Source organism: Hippocampus comes, unplaced genomic scaffold, assembly GCF_001891065.2.
Source record: "Hippocampus comes isolate QL1 unplaced genomic scaffold, H_comes_QL1_v1.1 scaffold112, whole genome shotgun sequence".
NCBI classification, from domain to species: Eukaryota; Metazoa; Chordata; class Actinopteri; order Syngnathiformes; family Syngnathidae; genus Hippocampus; species Hippocampus comes.
The window spans coordinates 3,065,740-3,087,476 of record NW_017805841.1 but is presented as its reverse complement, the minus strand read 5'-3'; the positions used below and the strand labels follow the sequence as shown (position 1 = coordinate 3,087,476).

General features: G+C 42.9%; 1 protein-coding gene across 11 annotated transcripts in view; it reads right to left on the bottom strand.

The window, feature by feature from the left end:
- The window catches only part of frmd4a (FERM domain containing 4A), a 133,909-nt gene that overhangs the window by 33,519 nt on the left and 78,653 nt on the right, over positions 1–21,737 (bottom strand). For 7 of the 11 annotated variants that reach the window (XM_019888289.1, XM_019888290.1, XM_019888288.1 and 4 more), the window contains exons 2-3: positions 7,345–7,410; positions 456–550 (exon numbers count right to left, since the gene is read on the bottom strand). In XM_019888289.1, coding sequence (XP_019743848.1) covers positions 456–550; positions 7,345–7,410 — 161 coding nt within the window. Of the gene's footprint in view, positions 1–455; positions 551–7,344; positions 7,411–10,278; positions 10,691–21,737 lie in introns of those variants that run through there. The other 4 variants (XM_019888282.1, XM_019888294.1, XM_019888283.1 and 1 more) reach the window with 4 other exon arrangements.

Genomic DNA, 21,737 nt, shown 5'->3' with positions numbered 1-21,737 from the left:
TTAAGCCAATGAGCAGAAGAGTCAGCCATGACAACGAAATGCAAATGCTTCTCCAGTTTCCTCCCACATTCCAAAAACATGCACGGTAGGTTGAGTGAACTGATCTAAATTGTTCCGAGGTGTGAATGTGAGTGTGGAAGGTTGTTTGTCTTTTTATGCCCTGATGATTCACTGGCAACCAGTTCAGGGTGTACCAAAATTCTCGCCCGAAAACAGCTGGTATAAACTCCAGCACCCCCGTGGCCCTTAGTGAGGATAAGCGGTTCAAAAAATGGATGGAAGGATGTGTGTGGTTCTGGTGCTGATGCCTCTGGAATAAACATGCAATTTGGGTTTAGTACACAGAGGTTGTTTCATGTGTTGTGTAATCAGTGTAACAACAGCCATATTAGATACGTGTCATTTAAAATGTACGGTACATGAAATTACAGATTAGACAACACTTCAGGACTCACGTTTCATCTGTGTATGCAATTCCGAAGTATTCCTTCTCCTTGAGGTTGAAGTGAGAGGCTACCAGATCCAGGAGGTCCTTAGCCATTAACTTGGGCTGCAGAAAGAGACATTCGATATCATCAGTAAAAGACGTTAGAGAACTGCAACATACACCGTTGTTTCTCAAAGTGACACTTTAAGTGGCCAAACTGGCAAATATTTAAAATATTTGAGCTTTGAAATTAAGTCTTCATTAAACCCCCCCAACCCCTCAAAAGACTCAGTTGTGATTTTAGGCCCACATTTTAGCCCATATCCCACCGAGCGTAGAACATTTGCGAGTGTTGGCGAAGGTAGCGACGGTTGAGTTCGCATCATGGTTTGTTCAAGGTCGGCAAACTACCTCCAGACATTTGAACACGAACACGTTCAAAATGTTTTTTAACATGTCAATTTGAAAAAATGTCTTGTTTTTGAATAAAAAGATGACAATTAAAACATGTTTTATTTTTATTTGAGTCATTGATTAATCGACAAAAAAAATCAACCGATTCATCAATTTTCAAAATAATCATTAGTTACAGGCCTTGTCTTTTTATTTTTGACACTTTTTACTCTCTTGAACGCCCAAAACCCGCTGAAAAATATATTTGACGAATATATTTGTCAGTGGGAGTAATGAGATGGATTATAGTTGATGAACATAAAACCGCAGTGAATGAGTTATGGGTCTCGTGGCTGCTTGGGACTTGAGGGAAACAGGGATCCTTTTTTGTGTTATGTCCTAGGCACCACATGACAATAACATATTGGTACATGGGGTAATGGCAAATAACATCTCTTTATTATCATTCGTGTTGCTTCTCATGAAGTTCTGTAAAAGAAACAGCTGTGTTTCAGAGTGCACCGGATATTGACTTACTGCAGTGACAAAGCATTTTTTGACAGAACGGAGGGTAAAGTGCAAAAATGAGTGAGAGAAGAGGAGATTAATGACAGGAAGAGAGTAGAAATGGATGGCGCTCAGGGATGCTGCTGACAGTGCGGCGACCGTGCCGTTCCTTCTGCTCTCGCTCTCCTCTCAGCCTCTGACCCACACCTCTGCTGCAGAGTCATGCCTCTGGGCCAGAGCACTGTACTGCATCGGCGATCGAGGGCTGCAGCCACGACCAGCTTCCAATCGACAGTCCTAGTGGCTCACGCTAAGGCGTGACTGACGTTCAGTTGTGAGCGATGCATTGTAGAGGCAAAGTGATGACAGTCCCCCACCTTCAGTCATCAGCTCACTAACGGCATCCAGGATGTCTTAAATCAAAGGGTGTGGATGAGGCTCGTTGCCTCATGCGGCTGGGCCGTGACATTTTGCGTAAGAGGACGCCCCGCCCTGAATGAGGTTAACCGGGAGTGTGCTTCGCCTCTGTAATACACATACACACACACACACACACACAGACAAACACACACGGGCATGCGCTCCACATACAAACAGCCCACTCACAACATACTCGCACTCTGAGCTACAGCACTAAAGGGGCGCATCTTCCTAACAATCTTCCCCCGAGGTCTGCTGTTATCTACTCACAGCACACTTACAACCACAGTGACAGACGCTACTGGGAGCTATTTCAAGAGATGCCAGTGATGATGTCATCTCAGCATATACACAAACACACACGCACACATCTTCACTGACCTAGATCACAGATAAGAATGACCGCCTACATAGATGTTTCTCGTTTCTTTTTGCCATACAAAAATTGCTCAGGAAACCAGATGAGCACAACAGAGAGAAACATAGAAGTCGGGATGTGTCCGACATATTCATCTATTCGTTTTGAGACACAAAAAGTAGAATGAGAGCTAATAAATAGCAAATGAACCCGATTTTATCACTGTACCATCAAGGAAATCTATGGGGTGCTCAGTTTAGAATTCCGTCACATCACGCCAATTTATAGCTTAAATCAGAGCGCACCATCAGTAACCTGGGCTAACATAATAAGATGACAAGTCAATATATGAAAATCACTCTTAGGACAGGAATATACTTTAGAATTTACCGTTGCACAAAACTGAAGCACCACACTTTTATCACATGCTGTATTTAAACACTTTCGTTTTTTTTTCATCATAATCCAATTCAGCGAGATATTGCCGCAACAGTGTCCGGTGTAACACAGCTGGATAAAACACTTGTCAGGCTGTGACAAATGCGTTCAACGAAACAGTACGGATGAAAAGCGTTTCAGCTTTTAAAGTACCTCAGTTACTTTTTCACATTAGGTCAGTAACTTGCCCTCCACTGTTCGCGGCCGACGAGGCTAAGTAACATGCATAACCAATGCATGGAACTGTTTGGTTTGGGACTGCGCTCTTTCTAGCATTAGCGGTAATGAGTGTTTTCGGCTTTTCTGAAAAGCATGCCACGGTCTTTTATTACCATACAGTCATCAACAATTCGAGCCGATAATAGCAATTATTGTGCATGTGTGCAAACCGCAGCGGAACCAGCAGCGAGCGACGAACAGGGACACAATGAAAAAGGCCCGTTGTGAGGGAGATGAGAGCAGCAGAAAGCAATCTTGGGAGGTTTGCCTTGAGTCACTTGTTTCTACGTTGTTATGAATACAGGCTACGCTGAACTGTGTAATTGGTTTTGGATCTTTCTACCTGTCACGCTCTACGTCATCTTATCTCATCTTATCTGTGAGGCGGCAGACACCAAACATATACTGGACGACGTGCAACTGTGTTTTGGGAGATCAGACTGACAAGTTGGTGAGTGGGTTCGTGCAAAAAAGCACTCTGGTAACACATTTAATGATTAACAGCAGAGAATTACAAAGGAGTGCTGATGTTGAGATGTGACAAATGTACAAAAGGCAGTACTCACTGCTAAGTTGGCCCTACATTGAGAAAATTTAATTAAAAAAAACAATTGGCTTAATGCAGGTGGTCAAGCCTTACTAGAACATTGGTGTCAAATGAAACATCAGCGCTTTGTAATGCTATGGTAGCACAAGAGTGGCTCAAACAAAGAGGTCGATGTAAAATTCTTGTCGGAATAAATAAATCAAAACATAAATATTGATGTCGAGCACAAGGTCAAAGCGCCAGATCTGACTTTGGATTCAGACGTGCATCAACATTTAATGCACTCTTATTTGGGCGCAATATATCTCTCGCTGACATTTCACTTTAATCAGTGTAAAAGTTGAAGGAAAATCCTGCAAATAAGCATCAAGCAGACACACAGGAAGCAAATCCGACACCGTTACACAACTTGGCCTCAGTGCTCGATTTGCTGCCCATTAGCCGACACCATTTTCGCCTCAGGGAGTGATAGCCATATGAACGGCATCTATTTTACAAGGGTGGTATATCAGGTGGTGGGCTTCTAGGTTTACTACCTGGCCAATAGTTGCGCTAGCCTCCTGGCACATAGCTGCCAACCAACGAGGCGTTGCTCCATAAACAAACCGCAAGAGGACTCCCTCTCAAAAGTTAAGGGGAAGGCGGTAAAGGAAGGGGGGCAGGGGAGGGGGAGGTCGTGGGGGATAAAAAGCAAACGGCCCCTTTGGGATTAAACACCTCGCCAATGTTACAAGTCGCTGACCTGAATGAGATCAAGATTTCAGAGGCCAGCTGAGGCTTTGCAGGAAAGAAAGAACCAAAGCGCTGTTAAATAATTAGGAAGACGTGAAATTGTCCAGCACAGCAACGCACTACTTTCTCAACGCTTGAAAAAACATTCCACTTCTGGCGGGTTATGGCCATTCCCTCAAGACAACATTTTCAAAAGGTCAACATGATAATTTTTCTTTTCTCTGAATCATGGCTCCGTAGCCTACTGAATTCCCACAGTTTACGAAACAGGCAGCATCTTGCGTGATGCATCACAGACATGTCCCATCTCCTGAATCATTGAGAAAAAGGAGATGATCCGGAAATTCAATGCACCCATCTTCAACAGAGCAAGAATGAGATAAAAACCATCCATCCGTTTGTTTTCAATGGGCGTATTGTCATTAGGATCACGGCTCAGCTGACTTTGGGGAAGAAACGAGGTGCACCCTGGACTGGTCGCCAGCATATCCCAGTAATAAGTGAAATCTTTTGTCGGAAAAATATGCCACAAAGTTAAAGAGGTAAGAGAACGACGGATGGATGAATAGGTGGGCAATTAGAGAATACAATACAATACAATCAATAGATTATAGTTTGGTTGTAGCCAGGCATGAACCTGTTACCAGTTCTGTGGTTTTAAAAAACAGTGGTTTCAAAAAGTGCTCCGACAGCAGTATAATTTTTCTTTTCCATTTTTTTTTTTTTGTGCGACATGACTACAGGCAAAGTGACACGACCTCTCCCCTTCCCGATACTGAAGCAAACAGTCAGTGAGCCCTAAGACTTTCCCCCTCAAAAAAGTCGTATCTTCTGGGAATTTTCCGGGTACTGCAACTAGGTAGAGGAATGATATGCAAAACTCTGAATCCGATATACAAGCCCATACTTAGTTGGTTGACTTGGTGGATGACTGGATGCACGGATGGATTAATGGTCGGTTGGACGTTGTTATTAGTGGATGGATTGGTGGATGGTGGGACAGATGGAGAGGTGGCTACATGGATGCATAATTGATAGGATGAGGTAAATTGGGGAAAATGGGACAGCTGAATAGGTGGTTGCTTAGATAAAAGGATGACATAAAAAATGGATACACCACGCATGGACGCATGGATGCAGGTGATAAGGTAACGGTTCAGTTGTGTTTGGAGAGGCAGGGGGATTTCGTGGAGGGCAAGAGGAGGCTGTGACTCGGAAAAGAAGCTCAACTGTGGAGAATGAAGCGGAAAGCCGAGAGAGAGAGAGCGATAGACACAGAGAGAGAGAGAGAGAGAGAGAGAGAGAGAGAGAGAGAGAGAGAGAGAGAGAGAGAGAGAGAGAGAGAGAGAGAGAGAGAGAGAGAGAGAGAGAGAGAGAGAGAGAGAGAGAGAGAGAGAGAGAGAGAGAGAGAGAGAGAGAGAGAGAGAGAGAGAGAGAGAGAGAGAGAGAGAGAGAGAGAGAGAGGGAGATGTCGAGGGATAGAAGATGAGGGGATCATTTCTGGCAGTGTAATCGAATCAGAGAGTCAGCAGACCTATCCTTGGCTTGAACACTGAATTTTTTCATCTTTCTTTCTCACGTACGTCTATTCCTGAGCTCTTATCACAATTTGCTCTCTCTGGCTAAAACTTTTTCCGTCAATATCTTGAGTCACCCTTTGCTCCTGAACTGCACCAATACAATTATATTCTTTTGTCTTTTTATTCTGCTGCAGTCAGGTAATGAGCCAACCCAGGGGGCTTTAAAAGAAAGGCAAGCAAAAAATGGAGGGAGCTTCAAATGAAATTGCACTGGTGTCTGAGATTCCAAGGAAAAGGCATGACCGAGGTGACTGCCAATGGAGGAAGGCAATGAAGATCTATAAGTAGAAGTCCAAAATGAGGTTATTGGAAAAGTGCGCTGATTTGAACAGTCAAAGCTGCAGAACACGTCCACTCCTGTCTTGTTGCGGTTGAAGTTTAGGGCTTGGTTGAAGTTGTGGCCAGATTGTTATGTCAACTCACAACCAATTCAGCGTGGTGCTCCTCCTGCCAGGTTGTCAAGATTGGTCAGAAACACCTACAAGTTGCCTGGAGTTGTTTCTGGCAGTGGTACACCCTGAAAATAAGCTCCCATTGGGATGGTTCCCACGAAATGAGGTAAGGGGCTGCCCAAAAACAGCCGCTGCAGCTCCGATAAAGGGACACCTGTGGTCGGTGGTGGCTTGCTTGATTTGTGAGGATGGAAAATAGAGATCTGTGGGTGGGTGCTATGATGTCCCTTTAACACCCACTGAGGTGAACTGGACTCTCTGATGAGTTGGCCCTCTCTTCAAATTCACTGGTTCCGGTTTATCACACAGATTGCCAAGAAGCAACCCTATCTTTGTTCTCTGCTTACCAAGCATACCACCACCCATTCTCTCCGTTCCAGCAGTTTTATTGACTTCATCGTTCCCATAGTCCACACAACTGCTGGTCGAACTCGACAGTGTACCCAATAATCTCACGAATGCTCCCAATTTTTCAGTGTGCTTGTAAAAATATAATCCGGTCATGCAGCACGATTGCGTGTTTTAATGCTCCTATCGTTTCATTCAGCGATAGCGCTCCAACTCTGTATCCATCTGTCAGACTGCACACAGAAGGCGGAACGTGTAAATTAAATAAATAAGTATCCAAATCTGGATGTGTACTTTGCGACGCTAACGGCAATCTAACTTCATGACCTCTATTTGCTTTATCAAGGACGACGCTACTCCTTTCAGCTCGCTCCCCTTCACTGAAACGCTCGCAAACTACTCTGCATTTTGGCCATGGAGACTGCGGATGCTTGTATTTTCATTGGTACAGATGGATTTCTAAATACTGTTGGGTACTACTGTTGTAAAACACAATATGTATATGGCTGGTTGGGTCACCAACTATCAATATATAGTAAAAAACAATATTTTGTTGTCCTAAGACCTTAAATTGTGGATATAAATACAAATATCAGTAGTGTGTACATTTTAAATCTTTTTTGATGAGACCCTTTGTAGCGTGAAGAATGTTGTTGGCCACCCTGAGACATACAGAGCTATTCTGTAGCGTTGAGATGATCACACAAGAACAGATTTACATGTTGCTGATGCACTGCCATGGGTATCTGTCTGTTTAATGTCTGCGCGGTCAGGTGAGCGTGAGAAAAGTGCAAAGTCACCATGCTGACATATTTTAGCCAGTCAGCAACAACCGTGGACCCCTCTGGGACACCAGCATCAGGCCTCCCCTGCCCGGAGCTATGAAGAGAGGAATAAAAGAGCTCGAGGTACAAGCAACTCACCTGCACAAGGAGCTCCAGCTTCCTGTCATCCAGGAGATGGACCTGACATCGCCTCCCCTCCGTCATCTGTGAGACAGAAGATATACTGCTCAATATTTGTTGATATTTAATCACAAAGAAAAAAACGCATCCTATCCAATGATCCAATCACCGTCTGTCAAACTCTCCTCAGTCATAACAAGGTTAGATCGCTGCTGTAAAGACACAATGGCTCAATTCAGCCATGTGATGACGGACCTTTCCAGCAATCCCTCTTTTGAGCAGGAAAAGCAGCATCAATCAAAGCATTAACTACAGCGACCACAATGAGGGTGGCCGATTGTGATGTTTGAATTGTTGATGCAATGCTTTGCTGAATAGAGCTGCCAAGTCCATAAACACACAAGCAGGTGCAACAGCGAAATAGTGTGGGAAACACCACACACACACACACACACACACACACACACACACACACACACACAAGCACTGTACAAGCTCAACAATCCATGTGGTAGACAAAACTGAAATAAAGCCATCCAAACATGTCTGCGCATTTCAAAATTCACACGAGTTAGAGTTGAGATGTACAGACTGCTTGGGGATTAGTTGAATATTGTTGAATTTGTGTCTGATACTTGAGAATGCAGTCGTGTGTCGGACTTTGTTATTTTCTCTCGGTTTCTCGGCGTTCACTGGGCTCGTAAATTGACGACTTAGTGGTATTGTCAGGTAGTTGTCATGCAGTTATATAATTTCTACAGAGTTGTGCTGCTTTTCGCACCTGCGCTCTATTCCACAGACGTATGTAGCAACTGTATGTGTGACTGAGCAGCTTATCCCAATGGTGTTAGGCTCTTTTCGAAACACGGTGGAGATCAAAATAAAGTGCTTTTACACCATTTGAAAAAAAAATCTGGTCTTTTTTTCCAACCTTTTTCCCCCCAGTGTCACTCTTCTGCATGGAGGGCACCAACATGGAATGGTGGGGCGGGTTAGATGGGTCTGGCAATTTTCCACCTTCCCAGGTAATATCAGAGCCAATATAGAGGCGGGCAACACCTTTAGTTTCTTTCACACTAGCTATTGAAGGGGGCATTTTACTGGTTAGCTGCTGTGAGTAAGGAAACGATGCAAGATAACGAAATGGGGGTTTAAGTCCATTGACTAATTTGATAGTTTCACAGTATGAGAAGCATGAGAATTTAAAGTTTAATTCCAGCAACTCACTGTCCGCATTCCTTTGTGCCGAAAGCAGCTGTGGCTGCTACACATCAAGTTATGCTGTATAAACACACAACGGCTCTGTAAATCTACTGATGGGCCAGTTTATTGGAAATGGCCGCCTGAAAGCCTGGGTGTGAAGTTCAACACCTGACACTCACTTCTCGACCAACTTTTTGTTGAACCCACACAGATAAGGATCTGTCATCATAAACACTGAATGATGCACTGTCCAGATTTCTTTGAGCATATCGGGGAGGAAAACTCACTTTTAACACACACCTGGGGATAATCGCTCAGATCAGGGAGGATAAATCACTCTTAACACAACCCCACATATTTCAGATATATTTTACAAACAATCCTTTAATGATTTTGATAGACAAATTAGGCTTGATTGCCAGTATGGGTGCAGCCCACTTAAGAAACATTGGAGAAAAACGTTGTTAAGTTCCAAAACTTAGCAGCCACGTACACATGCAAAACGGGTTTACAACTTCCAACCACAAGGGTCACGCTGGGAGCACTTAGCAGAGTGGAGAGGGTGTGTCCACAGCATGGTGCGGTGGTGGGGGGGTAACAAACGCACTTTCTCAGAGCAGCTTGCACCGGAGTGAGCCATAAAGGGAAAATACACTCATGCACCATGCGAACTGTTCCAACATGTGCGGCTGCCTTGCGCTTTCAAGCCTCAGCTGACCCCGCCCACTCGCCACTGACTGATCCCCTGTGGTTTGAGGTCTTGGATGGGGTGCACCTGTGCACACAAACACATTTATTTTCCAAACCTTTTGCTTTCATCTTGGATTTGGCGCTCCATGTTTACACTGTATACAAGCCATTTTAGTTTGGGCTACCTCGGGGAATGTGATTGTGACAACAGTATGGCATTGTCGCCAGCCACATGTTATTAAACATCTCACACAACGAACAGTTGAAGTTCTGCCGTTTAAGCATGTATTCCATCTCCTTGCTTTCCAACTTACTGGAAATATAACAGCAACAGTAATGGGGTTTTTTCCACTACTCGTGCCACTTTTGACCTACAAGTATGCAATTAAACTTTAGTAGTAACCTGTTCTGGTGCACTTGTAACACGACTAGCCTCCTGGACCAGGCTAGTCATTTTGCTTCACCAGTAACATAGAATTGACCTACGAGTAGGCCAAAGCTGTCTTACTGGGGTGCAGAAATCTCATACAGTAGTGGAAACATACTACAGTATGAGTAAGACCCAGTTGTTCAACTCGTGTGCTAAACTGTTTGATGGACCTTGCTCGGTATCAAGCTCTGGAGTCTATGCTAAAAATGGATTTCCAACAGACCCACAAAACACAGAGTGACCAAGAATAGTACGAATGCGACAAATTACCACTTTAGAGAGTCTTTATTTTAAGGCCTGGGACAAACACTTTTTTGGCTTTTGTTTTGTGGCATTGGACAAACACTGCTTAGCCTTTTTTTTTGCACCCCCCAAAAACAATAAAGTCCAAAAATAGAGCCAAGTGGAAGAAGAAGAAAAAGCAACGTGGAATATTTGAGCCATACTAGGATGGAAGGATCAAAATCTAACACCAAGAGGAGAGGTGAGCATGTCAACACAAGTCACACACACAAGCAGCAGCGGTTCAATATATCTCAACCTGGGTGATGATTAATCAGCATTTTTGTCAATTTGACTCTGTAGGTGATGCTCAGCCAGCGCTGGCAAATACTCAATTCAAACATTACCTTCAATGCGCTGCGTGAGGCTCCCACGCACAAAAAAAAAGAAAAAGAAAAACGACTCCGAGTTGCTGCGGGGGGGCTTTCACAAGAAAGAAAAACAGTCAAAGTATTATTATTATTAGTCCGAGAAAGAAACGAGTCGCACGACAGGCAGACAAGCGCCCAACAGCAGCCGTCCCGAAGGATGAAGAGGAGACACGTCCGCATCCATGTTGGGGGTGACAACTGACCAGCAGATTCCACTGACAACTGTCTCTCTTCCGTAGCTGACCGTCTGCCTCCCCCCCGCCCGGACGCCGCTCGCGGAAGGAATAACCCGGCTAACTAGCAGGCTAGCTTCCCCGGCTCTCATTCCTCCATCTCCACCTCCAGAAGCCTGAGGATGATGAGAGCTCCCTCCACTCTTCCTCTTTCCCTTCCTCCCTCTCCTCCCCTTCCTCAAGCCGCCACCGGCGTAAACGGCACAAACCAGCTCGGAGCAGCGGACTGTACCAAGTGACAAATAGGAGAGGTGGACAAGGGGAAACTCGGTTAAAATGAACTCGCAAATTTGTGTTCCAGTGTGTCTTCTAACCGGATTGTTTGGTTTGTGGCGGTACAAAACGTAAGAATAGTGGAGGAAATATGTCAAAGGGGGAGAAGGAAGTGTGTGGCGCTCGTGTCACCCTCCTCGAAGATTCCCATTGGCTTCGCGCGTGCGCGGCATCCTCGCGTCTCCAGTCAAAACATGTTAATTCATGAATAAATTCAGTCATTCATACAGTAGCACACATGGTCACTTGTTTGCTCTCGTTGACAGTCACACTTGCAAGGAATTTGACCACTGCGGCACCTTGATTTAGGAGAATAATTCGTCCTGGGATAAAACTCGTTAATCAATGGTCCTTATATTGGAATAAACTGAAATGGCATTCATCCATTTGCAGCCCCACAAAACACCACCATTTCATGGTTACATATTTTTAATAAAGAAAAGCAATTTATTGCATTAAACACAATAAAAGAGAATTAAATAAACGTCTACTGCATTATAATTTCTGAAGATTATTGCATTTGTATTGAAGGATTATGATAATACAATCAGTAAAAAGTGAACGGCAACATACGAGGTTTGCAACTCAAAGATATGTCACAAAATCACAGAGGCAGTTCAGCTCAATTAAATGTATGCCCAGTTTAGCAAACTCAATGCCCGGGGGCCAGATCTGGTCAGCGACATAATTTTATGTAGCCTGTGAAAGGACACCAAGCATGTCAACTTCCATGATGCTTGCTAAAATCTGTACCGAAATTTCAAATCTTATATATTATTGTTATTGTATAACAACTCGAGTACTACATCCCTGCATTGAGTAACACAGAACTTCAACGGGTCAAATTGGGTCAGACAAACTCCAACTTGTACATTATTCAAGTGCTGTGGCTGACCTGCGGGTTTAGCATTACATTTTGCAAATGCAGACCGGGACAGACTCTTGTATGTTTCTCATGTTCAAAACAGAGTTCTTGTAGGCTGAAATGCTGACTACCTACCTCTGGTTTTAGGTATTTTCTACAGAAAATTGTGAGACTAAGTGGGTTTTCAAATCAGCCGGGGTTTATGGTGCTCTTATACAAAGTACAGGTTTTCATTTCCATACACAGACCAGGGAAAAATAATGCCGCTTCCAAATGGATTGGTTTGCACTGCCTGGATTTCGCCTTTCTCCATCCCGCCGCTTCCTGTCTGCATGCCACCAACACAAATCTCCTTCCTCGGGCTCGCCTTGCCTCAATGATTTTTTTCTGGCCCTCGGCGCTCACGCAACCATCACACTCACGTTCCGGGAAGCCAAATTGAAAGCTCGTGTTCACCTGACGCTGGCCGAGCAGCAGCTGTTGAAACCACAAAGTTGTTAACATAACACAATCAGCTCCAGTTTTTGGTACCAAAAATAGACACGGCCTCTGAGAGGCATATTTAGGTCCCTCTGCCTTTGTCTACTATTTATAGAGTAAAAGAAATTTCTGACAGTATTGTGTGTACCTTGAGCTATGACATATTGCAGTCTTAGTTTTAAACCCGCCAAAGTAACAGTGTAGCCATGCAGAATGTGCATGTTTTTTAAATTATATTCTAGGGATCCTGTATTCAACAGGTGCAGTTCTGGAAATGTACTTTTTTTAAAAATGAAGCAATTCTCCAATGGTACAACATTATGAACTTTTGAGTAGTACAGTGACATAGATGTCTGCCTCACAGTTCAAGAGTTTGGTGTTCACATTTCTTCTCTCTGTGCTTGTGTGAATTTTTCTTTCCCAAAACATATTTTGTTAAATTGAGGGCTCTAAATTTTCCACAGATGTGAACGTGAGTACTGTATAATGCAAATAAGATTGCATAACAGTTTAAAAATCCTGGTCTTGAAAATAGGGCATCCTCTTATAAAGTGCCTGAGAATGGAAAAATAAGTAGATTAAATATTAAAGAAACAAGCTTGAATGAGGGCATTTTGAGTTGCTCCATCAACAACCTTTGCAAAAATAGCTGGAAAAAAATCAACACATACAAACTAGCAAGTACAATATTATCAGTTTACCTTCAATTTGCAAAGCAGCTCTGAATTAACAATGTGATTGAATCGAATGACATGGGAGCAGTTACAACACAGGCGACCGCTTTGTGTTTTACCGCTGTACAATGACAACCGTTGTAATGACCAGAAAGACCGCAGATTACGTTAATGCTACCGCAGCCCCTTAGCCGCCTTCCAAAAAACTTCCACTGGCAAAATTACAAAATGTTTGCTCCATCCATCCATCCATCCATCCATCCATCCATCCATCCTTCCACACACTTCACTGGTTGCCAGTCATTTACAGGCCAGATAATCGGCCCTATTTTCTTGGACAGGTGCACATGTGCTTAGTGTAAAAAAATGGCGCAGCTTCATTTTTCTGCCAGGGCAGGTCTCTTTTACCATGTTTGAGAATTTGGCCGACTACATTAAGCCTTTCTGTGTGTTCCGGAAAGTAGACTACACTTAAGACCAAGTCTAAGTTGTGGCGTAGTGTAATGTGATTTTGGTGGATTTGATCCAGACGGAGTAAGAATTTAAACCGTGCGCCTCTCCTGTGCTGAATTTAAAGAGAATGAGGGAAGCCACTTTGATTGGCCAGGAATGAAGGAATCACTCCAACAACGGCACCAATGGAGATTTTTGACTGTGCCCGTCTACGAAAAAACGGAAAAAAAATGACCCTCAACCCATGCTCATAGTTAGACTGCACTTTGCACTAGACATGAAAATAGGAACCTCGGACACAGACAACCATTCACAGTCACTGTCACATGGAAGTCAGGCAAGTGAACCACTCCACCGTCAGTGATAAACCTCTGTTCTATTTGATCCAAAACAATGGCTGCAAGTCGACATTCATTTTTGCTGAGTTCTAGAATGTCACTGGATAAGCAAAAGGCGGTTTTTACTCTCTACCCCACTTCCAAATGCACTCTTACCGGATTTTTATGTTTCTGGATATTTTTGGCCTCTCCCAGACACCGGATACTGCGTTGTCCAACTTAAACATCTCCAGATGAGTCCTTTCCCCTGCTTTAACACAAACACCCATTCCTGGTTTTTCCCTTTCCCCTCAGTTATATACATATCTGCCATCATTGGTTACTTCCTCTGTTTGCCATCACAAAGGCCCCGGTTGTTTGACTGAAACGAGGGAGGGAAGTGCAAAAGGAGACAGAAAGGGCTGACATCGACAAAGACACATTGGGGGAGAGACCACGCAAGAACTACGAGAAGCACACCCTAAACACTTTCCCTTCAGGAGTTTATGAATACATGTTCAAAACGGGAGGAGTGCTACTGAACTAAAGCGGGGTACACGTATCATTTTAACAGTCGTAATTTTTGAAGTGTGTATGTTCAGCTTGCGTTCCGAACATTACGTGAGTAAAACCAGAAAACAGGTGAGCCGAGACTTTCGTAATGTGAGCCTGAGGGCACGTTCATATTAATTTCACTTGACAGCAGAGGGTGCTATAGCACAAAATGGCAGTGCCCGAACATTGATAGAAATGGACGGAGTCATCTGATCAATTTGTATTCTACAACCGCATTATTCATCAGAATACTGTGTTTTGACTAAAGGGGGGGGGGCACATCGAACATCATAGTGCAAAGATTTAAAAAAAAATTTTTTTGCGTTCTGTTCACCTTTAAGCGTGTACCTAGCTTAGGAGGGTAAACATCTGCCATTTTCATGTGTCACACCTTCCGTGAACCTCAAAGTTTGCCAAAAAATACAATATGGTGAAACACTTGAATAGGTGTGACCTATTTGGGCAAAGACCTGTGATGATGGTGAGGTGCGGTCTTAACGACGTGCTGATGGGAAGCGATCTGGATGGCGGGTATTAGGCACAGAAAGGGATGGCGTGCACTCCAAAAGGTAACCTACATTGGCTGCAATTTGATATAAACCGGCCCTGAATGCTAATTGAAGCAAGCTGGGGGAGTCTCTTTGTCACCAACACACAACCTCGGTCATCTCACGAGACTAAACAAAGCGTGGTCTTACTCAGACAGACACATGATGGTTGGGCATCAAAGTGACACCGAACACCCCACTCTCATTGTTGTTGCGAGCACTCAACAACAACAACAACAACAACAACAAAATCTACTTAAGTATAGTAATAGAGTATTTATATGTCTTTGTTCAAACCACGAGAAAGTATTAGCATCTCCTGGATGTAAAGCACTAGGTTTGAGACTGCGCAGGGAGGGTCACGCAAAGGCAGACAGGAATGTCTCGAGAATCCACTGACCGGGAGCGATCTGTTTTGTTTGCTCAAGTGTGTGTATATGTGTGCGTGGGAGTGCGTTTTTGTGTGTGATTGTGAGCTCCACCCGTGCGCCAGTGACTGAACTTTGAGGGTGAAATGTGGTTCCAGTTAGGGGTTTTTTTCTCCTTCTTTTTTACTTCTTTTTTTTCCCCCCTCAAATCAGAACCGCGCTGTGACACTTCAAACAAATAGGAGATATTTCCAACTCTTTGTTCTTGTTTTATTTGAATGCGACATTCCCAGACTTTATACCCCCCCCCGAAAAAAAAACAAATTAATAAAACTCACATTTATTCCCGAGAATCCCAATTTAGCCTCCAACTGATAGATTTGATGAAATAAGACCAGCACTTTTATGGACAAAGAAATGTGACTTGTGGTTGTTCGGCAGGCAGTGAGCACATAAAAACGTTTAGTGTTCCTACACTAGTTTCTGTTGTGATCCACTTGTTTTTCTGCAGTGTTTTTTTTTTTATTCTCAAATTCATCTTGCCAGGCTTTTTCATGTTTCTTGGACGGGTTGTCACTGTTTACCATGACAATGGCATTTCAGTCAATCAATCTTGAATCTGCCATAGGCACCCAAATGCTGCTGGTCTCTATATTATAGTCATTGTCATTTAAACCCTCGTTGGGAAGTCCTGGAAAAGGTCCGGTCAAGGCTCTCACACACGTATAACATTTCCAAGTGTTTAGGGTGGACAAACCCAGCGAGACGAGATCAGCGCTTTTGAAATATCCCACTTTAATGCTCAAAAACGACCTGGAAAAGTCAACTGAAAAGCAACTGAAGCGTTTAAGAGCTACCACAATCTTAATAACTGGGGGTGTGCTTTGTGTCCCCTTAAAGTGCAATTACGTGTCTGATTGAGCCGAAATAAGGAGTACGACGGGCCATTAGTCATATTAGGGTTTTTGTAGTTGATTTGTGAAACTGATCCTTACACAAGTGCCTGGCAACCAGTCCAGCATCTGCCCTTGACCCTGATCATGATACGCAGAATAGAAAATGGATGATAAACATACAAATTCACATCCCTTTTTTTTTCCTTGTACTTCCTGCTAGTGCAGAAAAACAACATGTCCCATCAGGCCAAGTTCCTAAAAAATGTTACCCTCAAGGATACCAAGAATAGGCACGGCGAAGTGGGCCACATACTGCAGATGTGCGTGTCCGTTGATGGAGGAATGCTGCATTCTCTATCGACCATTCTACCAAATCCAACTCCACCCTACCACGAGTGTACTGAACTGCGTTTCTGCGGTTTGGTATCCCAGCTGAACATCGCTGAAAAGTGGTTTGGTATAAATCAGTTGGTGTCGTGGCCTGGGCATTCTGAGGAAAAGCAAAGAACTGGAGTGTGAACGAAACATCTGGCTGGAACCAAGGCTTGCCTGACGGTGTGTAATACTGGAACCAGTTTCTTGCCCAGTGTCGTTTAGCATCAGCGAAGACCCGATTCACAACTAGATGGCTTATGTTACATCATTTTGGTGGCACAAGTGGGATGTGCGTCATGAGAGCATAAAGGGAACCAGCATAGAATACAATATTTTCAGATTTGAATCCGGCCTCTTCCAAATGTGGATTAAAAACCTGCCATGTATAAAAATATACTTTCACAAAAATATCAAGATATACTGAAGCATTAAGCATGTATTTTTTTTAATCATTCATGGTAAATCTAAACACTGGCAATTAAGAACATGTAAAGTTGAGGCAGAGAATTGTTTGTAAATACTGTGTATTCGATATGCTCGTAGTGTACTACTCAGTTGTGGAAATTAAGAGTTTAATTCTTTTTCACCATTTTCGTTTTCCAGATTTTTTTTGATCATGGCTAAAACAATGTGACACACTTTGGAGTTTCTAAACACTGGCAATTAAGAACATGTAAAGTTGAGCCAGAGAATTGTTTGTAAATATATTTGATCTGTTCGTGGTGTACTACTCAGTTGTGGAAATAAAGAGTTTAATTCTTTTTCACCATTTTAGTTTTCCAGATTTTTTGGATCATGGCTAAAAAACAGTGTGACAAACTTTGGAGTCTGGTATGAGTTGCTCCCTTCACTTTACTTTGAATAACCAAATTATGTGGAGCAAATCAAATGTTAGTTCAATGAGTGGAAGAGTAAGCCTAGCTGATTATGAAGTATTTCTTTTTTTTTTTTTTAACTCATGGATGAAGGTTTTGAATTTTTGTGTCTGGTATGAGTTGCTCCCTTCACTTTACTTTGAATAACCAAATTATGTGGAGCTAATGAAATATTAGTTCAATGAGCGGAAGAGTCAGCCTAGCTGATTATGAAGTTTTTTGTTTTTTTTAACTCATGGATGAAGGTTTATTTTTGAGTTGTTGCTGTAGTTATTTCCATGCAAGTTGGGCGTTAGCGCACGCGGGTTATGTCATGTGTTCCGTCAGTGTGAACACAGCCATGTGTTACTTGAAAGACACATGGAAATAGACGGCTATAGACATGAAATCTTCATTGGGAACTTGGACTTGCACTGTCAATCCAAACGATGTGGCGTGACTTGGTCATTCCGGATTTAAGAGACAAACACGTTGAGTGTGATGTCGTGACTTCGATCTCAACTCAACTCAACTCAACAGCCATTGCTGCATACAAAGTGCTGTACATGGAGCAATTTAACATATACAACAAACAGTAAAGCAAATCGGTAATAAAGACGGTAGAAAGCACCGAATATATATATATACATATATATATATAATATTATATATAATATATAATAATAATAATCTAACAATAATTAATAAGAATAATATAAATTAAATAAATCTTTTATCAATGAAAGTCAGTCCGAAGAGGGTCTGGTGGGATCTGCATGGATGTGAGGTGGCGACGAGTGTCAGCCTCATTCACAAGGGAAGAATCTCTTGCCGCCTACACCTTCTCTCTTCATCTATAATTTACATGATGAAAATCAGCGTTGACCCCAGTGACCCTCTGCTTACCGACACGGCTGGAAACGTATGCCGGAAGGTGGCTTGATGTGACGTGGAGGTATTTGGTTCTGCATGCTTTATAATAATGTGCATTTTGAGTTCAAACTGACACACTCATGCAAGCCTATCCACAGAGAATTCTTGATCTGGTCTGCTGTTTTTTTGAGTTTTTCTCAAAGTGTTTTGCAAATTCAAGGTCACTGCTCACTGAGGGGACATTGAACTCCAGTGGCCTCGGTGCAGTGCCGTGTGAATACCAAACACTCTAATGGTTCTGTATGCTGAATATTAAGCAGACCTGTCAGCCATCATAGTCGAGTGAGTGTCTCGCAGTGCTTGGGCGCTCTGCTGGCCTTTTTCAACATGTACTCTGAGACCGAACATCTTGGGAGTGGATATAAGACAGGAGGGCGGTAGTGGGACATGAGGATGTTCGGAACCAGGTCGCACTGAAGGACGGAAGAGGAAATGTTTTATTGAATCTGGTTTTGGTCAGATGATATGATTAGACCTGTCATGTTTGGAATTTTTTTCAAGACGAGATATTATCCCAGTAACTATCACAATGGACAATAATATATTTTCAATCTGATCTAACATTTACCCTCCGAAATAAGTTATGAAATAAGTCTTATATGTATGATGCCCATAGACGGATGTTTTCGTATGAATGGATAGAAATCTCGAAACCATTAGCTTAGCTCGATGAGCGCCTAGCGGCATAAAAACTCTGACACATTACATGACTGGCATGCACACAAACACAGTGTACAGCCAACAAGCAAACAAACAGTGCGGTTTGGTTGATTTTTGATGTTTTGTTGTAAAGAGTCTCAAAATATCCAACCTGCACCACCCCACTTGAACACCAGTTCACTAGGCTACCAATCATGTTGCAAGCCTCGTGGGACAACACCCTTATGTCTATCATTTGGTTGAAAAAGAACAAGAACTTCAGTTTAACATCGGAGTGTAGCTGTAGATTTGCGAGGTTAATCAAGGTTTACCGATGCAAAGTGTGTCCCTTTGACAACTTCCGAAGAGATCTGCACATCTCCCAAAGAGCAGACTGTGCCAGAAAAAAGCATGAAAATATTGGGCCAAGAAGTTAAAATTAAGTAAATGAACGGCGTGGAAAAGAACATCGAGAATCCATCATGCCTCTGAGAATATTGGGACCTGGTGACCTTAAGGACACACTGACTTTTGTGATGTAAGAGGATTTAAAGATGAGTATGGAGAGTGGAGGTTTACAATAAAAACACTAAGTGGCTGGGGGGGATTTACAGGCCTGAAAAGGGCAAAGCACTCAGGTAAGACGGAACAGGAGGCTGCCTTTTAAAAGCAAAATAGAAGAGAGGGGAGAATGTGAGGTTATGCTGAAATCATTTTAAGAGCTCTATCATCTTAGCATAGTTTCAAGTCAGAAGTTTAGAAGGTCCTCCATTTAGTTTCATTTCTATCATCGCGATGTAACCCAAAGTAAACCTCAAGTAAACCTATCATTTACCCACGCTGATGCAGTGTGACAATCTTGATTACAGTAAATATTTGAATAAATACAGTTTTAGGCCATAAGATGCCTTCCTGAGCTGCATAACACATTATTCTGACGTTTGCAAAATTGAAACTAAGGCTGCAGCTATTAAATTATTGTCGAATTCAGTCCTCTAGTGAATAGCTTAAAATTGGGCTTTTCCTTGTTTTTACATAATTAAACACAACGCCATGTATAGCGGATGTGAGATGCAGGCATCATTTTGTAATTTTTTTGTGTTATTTTATGAAAAAAATTGAGATCTGGATACAAGCAGCCAAAATGAGTTCCCTGTGCAGGGTGTCCGGGCTCTCTCTCCCTTCGAAAGATGGTGAGAAGCGCTGTTGTCCGTTGTCAAGAGGAGCCAGATGAGGTGGTTCGGGCATCTAATTAGGATGGGTCCTGGATGTGTACCTGGTGAGGTGTTCCGGGCATGTCCCACTGGCAGGATGCCCCGGGGATGACCCAGGACTATTTGGAGGCCTGGGAACGCCTTGGGATCCCCCGGGAAGAGCCAGAAGAAGTGGCTGGGGAGAGGGAAGTCTGGGCTTCTTTGCTCAGGATGTTGCTCCCGCGACCCAGCCCCAGATAAACGGTAGAGAACGGATAGATGAATGTTATTTATTTTGGGGATTCGCCATACTTTCTACTGAAGGATCTGTAACTTTGAGTGTGTATGGCTTTAAATGGTCTGGCCCAGCTGGGTGAGTCACATGGGCATCAATGAATTCGCTTATAAAGGCGGCTGGGTAGATTAATATACACCCTGACTAATGATGGCCGGCTGCATTAAATTAGATCACGCTGATATGTCACTTTCTGTGTTGGACATTTTTGACATGCCGTTGGTAACTTCATCTGCTTTTTGAAGGGTGAAATGATCCTAAACTTTGGACTTTCTATGTCATTTACATACTCGTTCCTCCAGAGCAGAACATCAACTCAAACATCCCTTAAATTTAAACATCAATGACATTTTGCAGACAAATATGGCCACAAATCAAGAGGGAGTATCCTCAACAACCATCCGTCGCGATTTACGTGGATGGATACTTGTCTATATGTGCCATTCGAGTAAATGGCTACCAATCCGGGGTGTACTCGCCTGAAGCCTGCTGGGATAGGCTCCAGCTCAGCCGCAAAACCAATGAGGATAAGCAGTACAGAAAATTAATGAATGGATGGATGTGTGTTAGATGTCTGATGTTTGACTGTGTTTTCCAGAGGGAGAAAAAAAAACTCATTCAAAATCTGAACAAGTCAGAGGTCAGCCAGCGTCCCGCTCATTGTAATGATAAACAGACAAGTTAAAAAAAAGGACATTACTTCTCACCAAAGGATCAAACCTGCAAACGCCCCACGCCGGCCTCCCCCCTCACACAACTTTGGCTCAATGCACCTTCACACTTGATTCCACCGAAGCGGAGTAATGAAAAATGACCCGGCTCATCTGTAGGCAGAGCCCCTCGGCAAAGATGCGTGGCCGACACTGTGTTCTTCTCCAAAGGGAACCCCTGTCATTGTAAATGTATTGAATGTCCGCCATTTGGCCTTTATGCCTCAGGCAGGGTCCAGGATCTGAGGTGGAAAAAAAGTGGAGTTCACTCAATAAATAAAAAATACCTGATCAATCATGTTACACTTGAGAGTCGTGGTCATTTTTCCCCCCCGTTAACCATCTGAATTACTTGTTGAGAGAACGTCTGTGTAAAGGTTCTACAAAGATGCAAAGGAGAGCCAAGTTCACATGTGAACAGGCACTGATTACACATTTCAGCATATTGTGTGCAATTTAATTTATGTGTATGAATAATTCAGCCTAGAGAAGGAAGCACTCGAGAGGGATGGGAAAAGAAAAAAAAAGAATATCGAGTCCTCATATTCTCATCATTTTATTCCTAAATGATGACTAATTAGGAGTATTAAGACCATAGAGCTTTTTTTCACGCGTCACAAAGGAAATTGAATTACTCCTAAAAATGTGATTATTAAGCATGAATTTATGCAGCCTTGAAATTTATAAGCGCATTTATCAGAACTTTTTTGGTGGAATTTTTTTTCAAATGACAATTAAGATCGATGAATTGATACACATACATACATACATACA